The following is a 14,968-nucleotide window of genomic DNA, read 5'->3' on the forward strand; positions in this document are numbered from 1 at the left end:
CAACTTATTTTGAACCATTTATTAAAGGTTACCCATACTTTCATTATGAATTACAGTTTTAACTGTCACCATTACCATTAATGCAATTTTCTTTACTGTAGATTCTAGATATATTAAAAATATGTTTCTGTATTAACACGTTTAGTCAAAAATTTTAAAAAGTATTTCAATAAACAAACTATCTTCGAAACCAATAACAATAAAAACTGTTAAAAAGTGCTAAATTTCAAAACGTTCATACTTTTTTTATAAAAATTAAGGGTGAAATATGTAGCATATTTTCGGGGTTTTATGGCAACATTGTTTGGAAAAGAACAAGATATACGCTTAACAACTACAGTTCTTCAGAAAAGAACACAAAGAAGGGTAATAGCCAGAATAAAGCCATCATTTATCGCAGAAAAGAAAACGCTATAAAATATGCTGAAAAACATGCCAAAACAAAATTGAATAGTTCTAGAAAAAGAGCTAGATTCCTTTTTTGGTGCTAAATGAGTTTAAACATTGCTAGATCTAGCACTAAAAATGCCAAACTGGCAGCACAGATGTTGAGAAACTCAGATTTTTCTCCAAAAACTATATTTTAAGTTTATTTTACAGTACAGTAAGTTTATAGAACAGTACTAACAAATTTTGCAGTATACCTCTAATTTGGTCTGTTCTCCAAAAAGATTTGAGTTTATGAATACCCTTGCTTGCTACATGTTGTTGATATTTTGTGCCAAATTTGTTTACAAGTTATTGATAAATTGTAATTTTTTTGTCTGATTATTATACTTTTCTTTATCCACAACATTAACTGATAGAAAATACTGGTAAAATGTTTTTATTTTAATATTGCAAATATATTCTAAATACACATTAAAAATTCTTTTATAAAAAAAATTTATGTTTTAATATATAAAATTGTTAAAATTCTAATTACATACAATACATATTTAAATCCATAAATGCTGATTCTTCTTAATAATTAATATAATTATTTCCTAAGTAAATTAAATTAGTTCAAGACCATTAGTAATTCTCCTCTATAGTCTAAATGTCTCTATGCATTTGGTACTTTCGCCTTGTAACTTTCCTGGGCTATTTGTAGTAAAACAGCGGCAGCATCTGAACTAGTATCGTCTACTAAACTGCGTAAAAAACCTTTAGGTTTTTGCAACAGCAAAAATGGATGATCGAATTCCACAGCCTGGCCAGCATCCATAACAAGAACACGATCACTATCCATAACGGTGTGCAGACGATGGGCAATCGTTAAGACCGTACAATCGGCAAATTTACTGCGTATGGTGTTCTGTATAAGGGCATCGGTGCTGGAAAAAAAGAAAAATAAAGTCTTATTTATAACACCGACCTATTTTTAAAAATAGTTTTCGCCAACTTACATGGGATCCACATTGGCAGTAGCCTCATCTAAAATCAACACCTTATTCTGTCTCAAAATTGCACGAGCCAAGCAAACCAATTGTCTTTGACCCACACTAATGTTGGAGCCACCATCTGACATGGCGCCACCTAAGCCACCCATAGATTTTGTAACATGTTCTTTTAATTCCACATCTTCCAAAGCCTGCCACATTTTCTCGTCGCTATATTCTTGCAAAGGATCTAAGTTATAGCGTAGAGTACCCGAGAATAAAACCGGATCTTGAGGAATAATTGAAATTTTGCTTCTCAAATCATACAAGCCAATTGTTTCAATATCTACACCATCGATGCGTATAATGCCCTCATTGTAAGCCAAACGAAAGAGTGACTGTATAATTGATGATTTGCCAGCTCCCGTGCGACCCACAATACCAATTTTTTGTTTAGGTTCTATGGTGAAATTCAAATTCTTTAAAATGCACTCATCATCCGGATTATATCTCAAATGGAAGTTTATGAATTCTATGCGTCCTCTGCTAGGCCAGGTACCTTGGGGTTTTACATGTTCTTCAGTTTCCTTGCTAGGTTCCGGTGGTAGATTTGTGTACTCCAAAACACGTTCCACATTTGTCATGTTATTTTCCAATTCCGCCGATTGACGCATACCCCATTGACACATACCCACCAAGGCACACGACTGTAAAATAGCCAAACCCACATCACCACTATTGAAACTTGAACGTAAAGCCAGGAAACTAAAGGTCACTATAGTTATATAACATACAGACAGCATATCAATCCAGGCAGCAAAGGCACGATTGGAGGAGAAGAACAAAAACCAGGCAGAAGTATTGGCATTTTGATGATCATAGAACGCTGCTTGTAAAACCTTTTCACCCTCCAAAGCTCTTATGGTGGTAAGGCCCTGGAATGTTTGATTTGTTAGGGAATAGATGGGACTGCGGGCTGTAAGGGACAAATAGTTTAATAATTTAAATCAAAATTAATTTCGGATAATAAAAAATAAACTTACAAATTGACTCTAAACGCTTTAAATCACGACTGGTATTCACATAAATTTGCCTTAACGATATGAGACCCAAAACGATTAACAGGGAAGGTATTAGCAGCCAATAGTTGATAATGCATACCATGGCCACCACACCGGATATATTAACTATGAACTGCAGAAAAAATAATAAAATATATAGAAATAAATACTTGGGTTTAGGAAAAATTTATAATTTCGGGAAGATATGTGATGGAAATTCATTTCGAAATGAAAGTAATTTTATCCATGAATTTTAAAAATTTGTTCTAAAATAACTAGTTCCAAAAGGAGTGTAATCAGAACATTTCCAAATGTTGTAATGAATATATAAAATACTTGAAATCAAATTTGCGAAAGCCCCAAATGGCTTCCATACTTCCATACCGACTACCTCGATTTGTTACTTATTTTTATCTATATCTGGATTAATAGGTCATTAACATAAACAACATGGGTATCTAAAGACCTTTCCAATGACGTACAATGAGCCAAAATCGTGAATATGTATATTTTTTAAACCAAAATTTATTTTCACAAAAAAAAAATTTTTTCATCTATAACTTCAGCAAAAATTTTTCCGATGATATTTATTATTTCCAACTTTAATTATACCCTTCGTCATGAGTGGCAATGTTTATATAAGTTTGTCACCGCGACCCCACAAAGTATATATGTAGAGTAACTTCGGGTAATGTGGACTACCGTTTTGTTTCTTCTAAATTTTGGCAACAATATATATGGATATTAAAAAAGTTGTGAAGCAATATATTAGCTAATATATTCCCTAATTGTTTTTGCAGTTGAAAATTTTTTCCGTCAAAGGATAAAAAAATTATGTGAAAATATTGTAAGGAACCCAAAAACCAGCATTAAAAAAATTGGAGGGTAATATGGACCACTATATGAGGGTAATGTGGACTAGTATTTAATACATAAAATTCATGAACCAGCTAATCATGAATTGTCGTTTCAAACAAATTGTAAAATGTACGACAAATCAGTTTTATCATACCTTCAATAGTTTCTGAAAAAAGACACTGGTCCACATTAGACGCATAGTCCACAATACCCGAAGTTACTCTAGACCCATTAGCCTATTGTCAAATATATCAAAGCTATTCGAAAAACTGTTAATGCACAAGTTAGAGCCGATAGTGAATCATTTTAATTATATTCCAACTCATCAATTCGGATTTCGATAAAAACATAACACCATAGAACAAACTCACAGGTTGGTAGAAATCATATCCAAGACATTTGAAGAAAAAAAATATTGTTCTGCACTCTTCATCGACGTTTGGCAAGCCTTCGACAAAGTATGGCATGAAGGATTATCGATAAAAATAAAACAATATTTACCAGTGAACACACACAAGCTTCTAGAAAGTTATTTAAGTCATCGAAAGTTCGTTCTTAAAGAGGGAGACTTCATAAGTTCACCACAGCCTATTGAAGCAGGCGTACCCCAAGGAAGTATACTGGGTCCCTTCCTATATTTGCTATATACTTGTGATATGCCATCGTACCATCCAATCCTAATAAATAATCATATAATACCTCAACAAACTGAAGTTAAATATCTAGGTCTGCATCTAGACCAACGTCTTACCTGGAAAAAGCATAAAGATACAAAATTGGCTCAAATGAAGTTAACATTACGACAAATTTACTGGCTAATTGGTAAAAACTCGAGATTGAGTTTAGATTGCAAACTTTTGCTGTACTGCTCAATAATAAAAGCCATATGGTGCTATGGAATTCAATTATGGGGCACGGCCTCAGCTTCTAATATTGAAAAAATTCAAAGATTCCAAAATAAAATATTAAGAATGACAACAGCAGTGCCTTGGTATGTGAGAAATATTAACATTCATAAGGACCTAGGTGTCTCCCTGGTGAAAAATGAAATAAAAAAACAAGCGGAGTCATATTTTAAAAAGTTAGAAGTTCACCCAAACTCACTTGCACGAACATTAATGAGAAGTAATGGCTACATCCGACTAAGAAGAAGGAATCCAACAGACCTGCGCTAATGATAGGATATAAAAATTAAACATCATTTTTCGTCCAAAATTAATATTTAGATTTAAGATTTGAACAAATTATTGATAGTTCACATTATTTTGTGAAGATACAATAAATAAAATATGAAAAAAAAAAAGTTTAACTAAAAATATTTTTAACACATTGACTGCCAAGGCACTTTCAGCAAATAAGATGCTGGGGGCCACAGGATTTTCTTTGGAATTTTTTATGGGATACTGAGTTAGAAAAAATACTCAGTACAAGTTCTGAAAGTGATGAAGAATGTGAAGATTACAGTTTTGATGAGAAACTTCCAGACAACATCGAAAAAATTCTTAAAATCTAGCACTATTGTCTGACATGGCTAGAGAGAATAAAAGTCGTGTCGGACATATGTGTCCGACGTGGCGTAAACCGCATAGTGCAGTGTCACACTTATGTGTCCGACGTGGCAGTCAATGTGTTAAGTATAATTTGGTGAAGGCACAGCCGTTTCTTAAAATTTAATTTCAGTCCGTAAATTCGTATCAAACATCTTGCTTGACTTTTAATTTGCAAAGAAATTATATGGAATTGATTGAAAATGAATACTAAATCTGGATCGAATACGCCCGATTCCCAACACACTCCTGTTTTGAGAAAATTCATTTTGGATATCTATTACAACTTAAATTTATTTAACTCACCGATACACAATCAAGCAGAGGACGTGGTACATCCATATCCACTGTACGAATATCTTTCGAGAAACGATTCAATATACGACCCGAAGGATTTGTATTGAAAAACAACATCGAAGTGCTAGTTATGGCACGGAATAGCAAATCATGAAGATGTAATGAGATCTGAAGACACATGCGATAGAAGCCAAAAGTACGTAGAGTATAAACAATAATGTAGGCGGTCAATATGATCAGATACATAATAACGCGTTCGTAACGTTCATTACTATGACTGTCGTAATTTGATTTTTCTGTTGAATTATTGAACACAAAGTCTGTCTTATTATTAACTGCCAAATAAGTAGCATTATTTTCACTTAAATCTGTGATATTATTAAATGGCAGCAAAGCAATTTTTTCTTCCCAAATTACCCTGCAAAAAAAAAATGAATAAGTTTATAAATCTAAGTAGAATCATCTAAATATACTGCTACTCACCATCTGGATAAGTAATAATCCATAGTGTTCAACAAGATACGTGTGCCTATGAAAAGACCAATTATCGTTATGAAAAAACAAGTATTATTCAAGGCCTTGAAATATGTTACATAGGTGGCAAACTTAACAGAACCACCAGCCTGTGCTTCCTTATTAAGTTCCTCAACTTCTTCTTTTTCATCTACCACCATACCATCCAAGTCAAAATCTGTACTATTTTCAGAAACCAAGCGAGATCTACGGCTTTTAAGACTTATTTTATCTTCTGAAACCTCATCAATATATTCCAAATCATCATCATTGTCTTGATTTTCCTGTTGAGATTGAGCCAAGAACTGAAACTGTTTGGAGTTTTGTAATTCCTGATAATTGCCCTGGGCAGCAATGCTGCCACCATCCATAAGAATGACATGTTTCACATCGGCCAGATATTGCAATTGATGGGTAACCAATATACGTATTTTATCGAATAGAAACTGATTAATGCAGTTGTCCACTATATGTTTACCCACATGAGTGTCTACGGCCGATAGGGGATCATCCAAAAGATATATATCGGCCTTGCGATAAATAGCTCTTGCCAGGTTTACTCTCGCCCTTTGGCCACCACTTAAACTTACACCACGTTCTCCCACCATTGTCTGATCACGCTTGGGCCATAATTCTACATCACGTTCCAAGGCACACACCTTCAATACCTGCTTGTAACGCCTATCATCATAGTCCTCCACAAATATTATATTCTCCTTAATGGTGCCCTCAAATACCCAGGGCTCTTGGCAACAGTAGGAGATCTTGCCATTGACTAGAATTTCTCCCGACTCTATTTTCACTTCACCCAAAATGGCATTAAGTAAAGTAGATTTACCCGATCCCACTGGACCCACAATAGCAGCCAATGTTTCTTCTTCAAATGTGGTAGTAAAATTTAGTAAAGCTGGTATCTTCATGGTACCCTCGGCTCCCTGGGTTTCCCAAGTAGCCAAAACATGACGCATCTCCACGCTTTTCACTTTAGCTTGTACATTCACTGTACGTTTGTTGTCCTTTAAGCCTTTAAGCAATAGCTCCTGGGCAGATTTTTCATGCTTTCCATTTTCATTATGAACATTTTTATGAAACAGTTTCTTGTCTTCCGTCTGCTTGTCTTCATTATACAACAAAAATGCATTACATCTCTTAATTGAAATCCAGGTTTCACCCAAATTTATCAAAGACATGGGCCAGAATTTTACCATAGATTCATTGAGCATGGTAAAGAACGAGGAAATTGTAAATATTTTTTTGGCCGTCAAAACATCACCAAAATAGATGTAGGAAATCAAAGCCAAAAATATAGAAACGGAAGAGATCATGTAAGTACAATATAAACTGGCATAAATATAAGAAAATCCTTTAATAGCATTTACTTCCTTGCGCCTGACAAAACTTATAACCCGGGCAAATGATTTTTCCCAGGCATACATCTTGATCACCTGAATACCCTGAATAATTTCATTCATTAGCTTGACGCGCTTGTCGGTGCATTCTGCAGTCTTTTGTTTATAACCAGCACCTTTTTTAGCACCCCATGCTTGCAAGGGGATGAAAGCCAACAGAAACGAAATGCCAACTACTGCGGCCCAGCCAATTTCGCAATACATTAGATAGCCTATGATTAAACATTCCGTTGGACCCTTCCACCAGTCCTGTAAAAAGTTCAAAGCCGCATCAAACACAGACAAATCATTGGCCAGTATATTAATTGCTCTGCCACGTAGACCATCATCACTGGAATTCTTAGAGATTTGCAAACATTTACGATATATCAAACCGGCCAGGGCTACACGAATTCGGGTGCCGGTTTTACATGCATAGAAAAAATATGGCTGCATAGTCATCACCACCAACAGGTAACACAAGACAATGCCAGCGGCATATGCGAAAGCTTGATTTTCACTAACATTAGTCTGTCCAGCAGCAAAAAAAGACACTAAGCCTCCCAAAAATAAAGGTTGCATGCATCTGTAGAAATTAATTTGTAAAAGTTAGTATTGAATTTATGTTTTTTATGATTATTACTTCATTACTTTAGTGATGTTTCAAACAATGCACAGGAAAAGCCAATTGGCAGGAAGCGTTTTCCATAGGCTTTACATATCACACGTACAATATTTGGATTTTGCTTTGTTCTCTTTTCTTCTTCCCATAGTTTACCCAGGAATTCAGTGCCATCTTCACAGTCTAAATCACGAGGTATTTCATATAAGTCGGTTTCATCAAGTGATTTTGTCCAACCCAAACGGAAGAGTTCTGTTGTCCACCTGAAAAAATGTTGTAAAGAAGATTTAATTAGAAATTAAATTTAAGTCTGTTATTATTACAAGATTTTATTTAACATGCATGTTTGTTTGTATGTTTTTTTAAGTTTAAATTTGTAACTCAATTTTGAACAATTTTTCGTAGGATGAATAGTACGAAATTTGTTATTCAATTAGATACAATGTTGGAACATTTTTGAATGCTGTTAAAATAATATCTATACCATTTCCAATTGAAGTTCAGAAATTTCCAATTATATTTCAGATTTTTTCATTTTAATTTAGAAAAAAGTTTAAATATTTTTAGGTAAACAAAATTAAAAAAAATTTTAATTTATTAGCGAAAATAATTTTATGAGAAAAATTTTTTTTAATTTAAAATTTTTGTTTTTTTAAATTATTAGTGAAAAAAATTGTATAATTTTTTGTTGAAAAAAAAATCTGGTTAAAAATATTTTTCACGATTTTTGATCCATTGGCCTTATATACGCCGCACAGTGGCTCATTATCGTTTTTCATCGGCCAAAACTGTGTAACTTTTGAACCGATACACACTGGTCGATTCCATAGGCCAAAAATAAAAAAACAAAGTGAAAAGTTTGTCACCAAATGTGTCATCACAATTTCTTATAAAAAAAAGGTTTTAATATTTATAGTTGTTTTTGTTTTATTCCTACTATACTCTTCAAGAATAGCCTCAAAAGTGAGAGCATATTGACAGTTGGTTTTTGCAGTGTGAAAAAGTGGAAAATTAAGCGCAACTTTAAATTAATTAAAACCATATAAAAAAATATTTTTTTGAAAAAAATCAAAATGAATATTGAATTGGAAGGTATTAACTTAATTTTAATATAATTACAATGTCTTTAGCTTCTTGTGTATTTTTTATAAAATTAATATTTGCCCAGTGTAATTTTTAGTGTTCGTTCGTCCATATATTTCAATTTCAACTAGAGTTTTAGTTATGTTCCCCCCTGAAGTCTCCAATGGGATTTTATCTGGTTTATTAGTTAATATTCCAAGATTCTAAAATTCTAAAATTGGAAATTTCAGCTGCATCCTTTTGCATTTCTTTGATTTATCTCACATACACCAAAGCGGCTTCGTTGTTTTCGATGTCCAACTTTGAATTTTTGTGAGGTGTTTTGTTAGTTTATGTTCGCGTTGCTTTGTTATTGTTGTGCATGTAAAGAATTGTGTTTGTTTTTTCTTTTCCACGGACTTTTAATATTTTTACTTTATGAATTTGGTCCTTATTATAAATTGTTTTTGCAACAGTCACATCTTATAATTGCAAACTTTTCCGCTCACATATTTTTGATATTTGGTGCTTAGAATGCTGAAAAAGCTTGAAAAGTGAAAGATGTCGTGAAAAACTATATTAAAAATGAGGGCTACACATTTGAAGAAAGTCATTTAGAAACACGCTTAAATTATAATTCCAAAAAAATATTAAAATTTTGGCAAAATGCAATCGTATAAAAACAAAAGTTCAAAATACATATTCTGATTCACTTGCCTAAAAGGAGTCGAATTTATTAAACTCACATGAGTGGGCGGACCACGCCCAGATTTAGTTTGCAATTGTTTTAGTAAGAATTCTTGTTGATTTTTAATTTTTTATCAATTTTAAAAAGTTTATAGTTTAACTTTTATGGGGAGTGGGTGTGGCAGTTGTCCAATTACGCCCATTTTTTGAAAAAAATGTGTCTAATATCCTTATTATATATTGTACCAAAAATTATAAATGTACTATTATTTATTACCGAGATATGGAATTTTGATTAACTAGAATGTCATAAACTCGCACTGCGCGTTGGGGTGAATTTGGTTGCTAAGGTATGGTAGGGGGGTGGGTATGAGTCATCAACCACTCCCATTTTATCATTAAATAGTTCTGACATATTTATAAAGCCGTGACCGAAATTACAAGTTGATACCTACACTGGAAGTATTTTTGGCCGCCGACTCCATACAGCACCGACCACTGTGCGATAGAGATATTTTAGATTTTTTTTTTTGATGGACAGATAACTTCTTGAATTTTTCTCCAGTTTTAATTTTATTAAAACAGGTTCAGCAGTTGTTGAGCAATTTAAGGTTGAAGTTGAAATTTTAATTTTTTATAGCATTTACCCCCAGTAACACGAAGTCTGGTTATGTGTTAACTAATAGTTATACTGACAGTTTTCATACAAAAATAATATTAAACGACAGTATAACTATTAGTTAGCACCTAACCAGACTTCGTGTTAATGGGGGTTAGTATGAAAAAGCGGATTTTTTTATTTTTTTGTATCAGATAAAAACTAATAAGGAAGTATGTTCGGTCAAGCTCGACCATATAATACATACTATAATTTATTTTCGTAAATGATTTTCGGAAGAGGGCATTATATGAGAGCTATGACTAATTAATGACCGATCGCCATGAAATTAGGTCGTGTCATTTATGTCTATATGGAATATATTTGTGTTGAATTTAGTGTTTATACCAACATTTTTAAGAGATTTATGCTCGTTAAAGAGATTTTTGGAAGCGGGCATTATATGGGAGCTATGACTAATTATGTACCGATTATCATAAAATTAGGTGACATTAATACAGATTATATAAAACTTATTTAGAGCAAAATGTGTGTAGATACCTATATAAATTAACCATTTACGATCGATAAAGTATAATTTCGGGAGAACATGTGTATGGGTGCTAGGTGAAATAATGGACCGATTTCAGTCATTTTCAATAGGCTTTGTCCTCGGACCAAAAAAATGTATGTACCAAATTGTATCGGAATATCTTCAAAATTGCGACTTTTACTTTGCGCCAGTCATGTGAGCAGGTAAAATAAAAATAGAAAATCAATTTGGGAGTAATTTCATTCAAATTGAAAAAAGTGTTCAACAAACAGGTCAAAACAGGTCAACAAGTATATGTGGGCTTAAAGAGGACACTTTGGCCTTTCTCCTGGTTTAACCCCTTTTTACCCTAAGCTCTTTTATTCCACTGAAATTCAAATTTGACTAAATTATAGTACCTGTTAACACAGCAGGTGTACACGGCACAGTAACAAATCATACCAGTTCTTAAAGACTATTATCTTGCCAATGTAACAAAAAAAATCATCCAATTATCGATAATAGTTTGCGAGTAATGATAATATACTTCTGATAAAATTTTCAAAAATCACATTTTTTATAAAATGACATAAAATATTTGACTTTAACAGCATGCCACGCACACAATTGATAATATTTTTATACATTTTTTTGGCTAGCTTAGTTTCAATGTGTTTACTATTGAATGGCATTAAAATTTTTGAAATCGGAGTTAACAAAAAGTTGGACTTTTGGCCGACGAAATTCAGATATCAGCCACAGTGCGCCGTTGTAAAGGACTTTGAAATCATAAATCGAAGTTGTTCTGGTTTTTTCCTCATATCGCAACCATTTGTGTGCCGATTGTCTAGATTTAAATAGCAACTGAGCCGGGAGAATTCCTGTTATATTGATGCATGAATCATGTATGTATATAAGTTGTTTGGGCGCTACAGAAAATTGATTTCAACATAAAGACGGACATGGCTATATTGACTACGCTATCTATAACGTTCTAGAATATGTACTTTGTGGGGTCGTAAATGAAAGATGTAGAAATTAAAAATGGAATGACAAACCTTGCTACTCATGGTGAAGGGCATAGAATAATATATCCATAGAAGCGTTACTGAGAGGGAAAAAACCTAAGTCTGTTGTCAAAAACCTAAGTCGTGAGAATGTATTAGTACATAGTTTTGAGGTTGTATTGGTGTCTTTTTAATTTTCACCAGACACACAGAGTTCTATAAAAATGTTTAAATTTTCTTCTATTTTCAATACCAAAAATTGAAACTCTGTTCTATAAATTAAATTCTACCATAAATAAAATTAAGTGTCAAAAATTTATAAGAAATTATTTTTTTCATTTGAGCAAAATTAAAGTGTTTCGGAAATAAAAGTGTGTTGCAAATTGTTAAAAAAATCATAACATAGTGTATAGAAGTGTAATAAAGTGGTTCGGTCTGTATTTAGTCGGAAAATCAAAGGTAAAATTTCAATTATTTTGATGTGTTTGATATGTTGAATTCACATATCACAAGTACGTGTGAAGAGAGTAATTATTGTTACTCTCAGCTGCGCCTGTAGTTGTACCCTATGGTGAAGGGTATAAAACAACTGAAACATTTGGGGTATTCAAACGGTCTCCTATTAGGTCGTATTGTCATAATGTCCTAAAATATTTTTTTAGTTTAAACAAATTTTTGTTGGGTTTTAAACAAAAAAGTTATAAACTAATAAGACTTTTTGAACTATGTTTATTGGTTTGTCATAAAATAACACTTTTTTGATAGCAGCACAACAAGAATTTGTTTAAACTAAAAAAATATTTTACAACATTATGACAATACGACCTAATAGGAGAATCCCCCGTTTGAATCCCCCAATTATGTTCGTTAAAAAAAAATATAACAAATGTTATATAGAACCAAAAATCAATAAGCCAGCATTTTATATTATTTCTTTTGTAATGCAATAAAAGAAACAAACATTTCCTTTACTGATTCCCAGAACTAGTTCCTAGTATGACACTTTCGAATAAAAAATAACTAGTTCTAGATTTGTTTTTAAGAACTAGTTCCAATTGTAACAATTTCAGCAAAAATCATCGAGTAGAGAACTGGTTCCAAAAGAGTCCCCATAAATGGGTGCTAGCTTCGTAGCGATTCCATAGAACAATAGACAATTTCAAACAAAAATCACTAGTGAATAAAAGTAGAAAAGTAGAACTACAATGTTATGAAACTAATACAATTTTTCCTGGGATGTAATAAATAATTTGATTTAATTAAAAGTTAATTTTTCATATTTTTAGAACATTAAAATAAAAGTTTGTTTTAAAAATATTTTGTATTATTAATTATACCTTTCACCATGAGTGGCAAGGATATATAAGCATAAGTTTATCAGTCCGTTTATAATTCCGCTATAGATCAGTTGCGGTTGCTATTTAAAATCGGGAAAATCGGCCGACATATGGCTGAGATAATAGGAAAAAACCAGGACAACCTCGATTTTTGTATCTATATCTGGATTACTAAGTCATTATTATAGGCAATATGTTTAAATAATGATAGATATTTCAAAGACCTTTGCAAATTTTTTTTAATAAGTAGTAAAAAATAATTTTTTTGGGAAAATTCAAAAAAAAAAATTTAAATTAACTTGAAAATTAATTACATATTTGTTTTTTTTATATTTACTAGAGTAAATTTTTGTTTTTGATTTACACACACTTTCACCTATTTCCATATACATATAAACTGTATGCAGGGCAAATGCAACAGGTTGTCAATTGAAAATCTATCATATTTCCATCCCAATATTGATATTTATGAAAAACTATAAGAAATTCAGAGGCTGTCAGCAAGTTTTTTTTATACTGACCCGATATTTCTAGGTAATAATTTTTTTTTTATTATTAATGTTAATTTAATAATTAAAATAATGATTTAAGAAAATGTATTTGGTTGAGTCTATAAATAAATATGGCCGAATACCTATGATCTTCAAGATTTTCGGAGCCTTGTAGTATTTTCCAAATAAAGAGGTTTTCAACAACATATGTGATATTTTTTGAATGTATGGTTTGACTTTTAATGCGTATTGACTTAAAAATTGTTTTCTTGGAATTTATTCTTCACGAGATAAAATTTTTAAATGAGAAATAAAAAAAACAGGTTAATCCAGTTATTTGTTTATCGTTTGATATTTAGTGACGTCTTGCTTTAAGAATAATATATTGCTGTCACATTTTTAAACATAATCTTTGTCTGGGTTTGAGCGAATAAATTATAAGTTTATAGGAACAAGTTGTTAAAAAAATTTGTTTGTTATTCATTGTTTATGTTTTAAATATTGTATTTACTGATTTTTATTAGAATTAACATAATTTTTCGTTGGAGGCTCCATATCCAGAATAAGATAAATAAAGCCAATATGGGCTTTTATACTGAATTTTTTTATACATTTTTTTCATTCAATATAATGCTCCCTTCGATCAAAAAATGAAAACTTAGACCCACTATAAAAAAAAATACAGACCAGCTGGACTATAAGTTTATTCTACAAAAATGGTCTATTCAACATGCCCTTTCAGAATTATAGGGTCGCTATTCTGTTCCAAAAATGCTGTTGAACGGTGCAATTAATAACGTGATGAAAATTGGATACAAATAAGTTTTATATAAACTTAAATCTTTCTACCAACTTTTGTGAGGATCGGTCCATAATAATCGGTTTACAATTGATCGCTCATTTCATAATATGAAGGGACAAGTCTGACAACACATTCTTATTTACCACCATTGTCACAATGTATAGTTATATTTTAAGTTGTACTGACAGTTTATAACTTTAAGTTAACATATAACCAGACATCAGATATTTCTACACAAAATCGCACTAAAATGTACGTACACCACAAAGTCCATATACATATGTATAAAAACTATCAGCTATTATCAGTATTTCTACGGTTTTCCTTGTACGTTGATAGAAATTTAACTAGTAAAAACTTGTTGAATTGCAAATCACTTTTTTTGGGTTGTTAATAAAACATAATATTACCAGTTGCCAACAGGAACTTACCAAAAACTCATGCGAGAAAATATATTCGCTTTGGAATATGGATTCTGTGGTCGTATAACTTTTTTTCTTGAACGATTCATTATTTAGCTTTCGTTATAAGTTGGAGTTGAATAATACTTTATTATTATGGGAATATTTTTCACAAAAAAAAATTCAAATTTTATTTATGTTTATTAATTTGAATTAATAAAACATTATTAATCACTTTGTGGGTTACACATTAATTGAAATTCATTAAATTGCCACTGCCAACATGATAAGTAATTAGCATATAAATTGATTGTGTATTATTTGTTATTAAAGCACACTATTATTTTTTATTTTTTCTTTATTTTTTATTATATCTTTTTTTGGTTTTTACACAACAAATACTT

At 31.7% G+C, this 14,968-nt stretch overlaps 1 protein-coding gene across 1 annotated transcript; it reads right to left on the reverse strand.

Annotated features, from left to right (window-relative positions):
• Positions 1–1,045: 1,045 nt before the first annotated feature.
• Positions 1,046–14,674, reverse strand: LOC135955398 (probable multidrug resistance-associated protein lethal(2)03659). The gene is made up of 7 exons (XM_065505749.1): positions 14,595–14,674; positions 7,677–7,910; positions 5,608–7,611; positions 5,134–5,542; positions 2,405–2,555; positions 1,389–2,337; positions 1,046–1,316 (listed from the first exon to the last, which is right to left on the reverse strand). Exons 1-7 carry the CDS (start codon positions 14,672–14,674, stop codon positions 1,046–1,048), a joined length of 4,098 nt encoding a protein of 1,365 aa, XP_065361821.1.
• Positions 14,675–14,968: the final 294 nt, after the last annotated feature.

The sequence above is a fragment of the Calliphora vicina genome, chromosome 3 (assembly GCF_958450345.1).
Source record: "Calliphora vicina chromosome 3, idCalVici1.1, whole genome shotgun sequence".
NCBI lineage: Eukaryota > Metazoa > Arthropoda > Insecta > Diptera > Calliphoridae > Calliphora > Calliphora vicina.

Excerpts from the sequence above, each read along its gene's own strand:
- LOC135955398 (XM_065505749.1), bottom strand. The coding sequence starts at position 14,674 with ATGAATCGTTCAAGAAAAAAAGTTATACGACCACAGAATCCATATTCC. Across the intron at positions 7,911-14,594 it reads TTTTCTCGCATGAGTTTTTG|GTGGACAACAGAACTCTTCC; the intron begins GTAAGTTCCTGT and ends ACATTTTTTCAG. Across the intron at positions 5,543-5,607 it reads GATTATTACTTATCCAGATG|GGTAATTTGGGAAGAAAAAA; the intron begins GTGAGTAGCAGT and ends TTTTTTTTGCAG.